The 1,923-nt window shown below is 49.0% G+C and overlaps 1 protein-coding gene across 4 annotated transcripts in view; it reads left to right on the top strand.

Annotated features, from left to right (window-relative positions):
• The window catches only part of ATP2B4 (ATPase plasma membrane Ca2+ transporting 4), a 46,842-nt gene that overhangs the window by 13,543 nt on the left and 31,376 nt on the right, over positions 1-1,923 (top strand). For all 4 annotated transcript variants that reach the window (XM_007448987.1, XM_007448986.1, XM_007448989.1 and 1 more), the window contains exons 3-5: positions 106-363; positions 830-955; positions 1,390-1,515. In XM_007448987.1, the coding sequence (XP_007449049.1) occupies positions 106-363; positions 830-955; positions 1,390-1,515 (510 nt within the window). The remainder of the gene's footprint in view (positions 1-105; positions 364-829; positions 956-1,389; positions 1,516-1,923) is intronic.

The raw sequence follows: 1,923 nt of genomic DNA, 5'->3' as shown, positions 1-1,923 counted from the left end.
TTCCCTGACTTTCTATTCTGGGGGGTTGCAGAAGCACAGCCCCCATTTTTAATGCCAACAAAAGCCCCTAGGTGACCCTTCTTTTCTCTACTTTCCCTGGGCTAGAGTGTGGTCTAGCCGTAACTAGCCCAGAAGATGAAGGGGAGGCAGAAGCCGGTTGGATTGAGGGGGCAGCCATCTTATTCTCAGTGATCATCGTGGTACTAGTGACTGCCTTCAATGATTGGAGCAAAGAGAAGCAATTCCGGGGGCTGCAGAACCGCATTGAAAAGGAACAGAAATTCTCCATTATCCGAAATGGTCACATCATTCAGCTCCCTGTGGCTGAGATCGTGGTGGGGGACATTGCCCAAATCAAATACGGTGAGAGCTCTGTGTTTCTTGTACCTGTGCCACCCTCCCTATTTGAAGGCTAGGTCCTTTGGCATAAGGGGGCTGCTTGGAATTGCTGAGGACCCAAAAAGATAAGACCCCAAATTGTGTTAGCTTCTAGGTTAGAGTTTAAGGAGGTTATGGAAGAGAAATTCACAGAAAGCAGTAACTGAAACTCCCAAAGACTGTTAGACTGTACCCTGTGTGTCTTAGATTAAAAGTATATAATATTCAGGCCATGGGAATGTGTCTGGGGATCAGTAACTGTTTGAATTTATAATACCCGGAATGGAGTCTTATCCCAGGTTGTCAGAGCTGAAGTTGTCTTTCGGATGCTCTCCAGATTCTCCCTGGGCCTTTGCCGTATAGGCAGGGCCCATGGGAGCAGCCCTGAGATGGGGTTGGATGGTCCTTACCTACCCTCTTTCCCTGTTGCCCCTTCACCTCTGTGTACTAGGTGACCTGCTGCCTGCAGATGGAATCCTGATCCAGGGCAATGATCTCAAGATTGACGAGAGCTCTCTGACTGGGGAATCGGACCATGTCAAAAAGTCCCTGGAAAGAGACCCCATGTTGCTCTCAGGTATGGCCTCTGGCTACACCAGTTCCCATTCTACCTCCCCCCCAGACAGTCAGCCACAGAGACCATATCCAGACCTTGCTCTCCCTTCTGGCCCTGCCCCAAAGTTCAGCTGAGGCAGTAGCATATTAGTGGGTTGAATACAAGGATATCAAGCAACCTATAAGAGGTTGCCTATGAAGCAGGTGCTATAAGGGCTCTGCTGGCTGGGGATGGGTGGTGGGAAAGGAGCCTTACCCTAAAGCAGTTAGGCACATTGTTTTCCTTACCCCCCAGTTTGCTTGCTCTTGATCTTTTCCTACTATCTGCTGAGTATATCACTATCCACGGGAGAGGAAGAAAGAGGGATTGCTTTTTTCCAGGTTTATGTTTCACACCAAAGAATGGCCAGGTATAAAAAAAAAAACAACACTTGTCTTATCTTCTTTCTCATTTAGGGACCCATGTCATGGAAGGTTCTGGCCGAATGGTAGTGACTGCTGTGGGTATCAACTCTCAGACTGGAATCATCTTTACCCTCTTGGGGGCCAGTGAGGGGGAAGAGGACGAGAAGAAGAAGAAAGGTAAAGGGCTTTCGGGACGAGAGTCTTTTCCCTCCCACCCCCATGGACAAACTAGGAAAGGGAGCAGATCTGGATGCAGTACCTGGTTGGAAGAATCTGCAGGATGATGAGTGCAGATATCCAAACTCCTTGTTGAGCTAAGGGTATCATCCCTGGCTCCCCACAGTGCTCTAATGGAAACCAGATCCTGGCTCTAGGCTCCCCAGTCAGGTTGCATTGATTCCTGTGTCTATTGGTGGATTGTAAAGGGATGAGGTAGAAAGCCTGCCCCAAATGAGCTGGCGAGGTGCTCGACTCCCCTCTGTGTAGTCCTCCGACCCTTGACCCTTTTTTCCTCAGACATGGGGGATTATATGAATCATCAAGGCTAAGGGAAAACTGTCCGGGAGAAGAAACTGGATTCCTGCT

Source organism: Lipotes vexillifer, unplaced genomic scaffold (genome assembly GCF_000442215.2).
Source record: "Lipotes vexillifer unplaced genomic scaffold, Lipotes_vexillifer_v1.1 scaffold1608, whole genome shotgun sequence".
In the NCBI taxonomy this organism is placed as follows: Eukaryota; Metazoa; Chordata; class Mammalia; order Artiodactyla; family Lipotidae; genus Lipotes; species Lipotes vexillifer.
The sequence above is the reverse complement of the archived record's forward strand: the minus strand, read 5'-3'. Positions and strand labels throughout refer to the sequence as shown.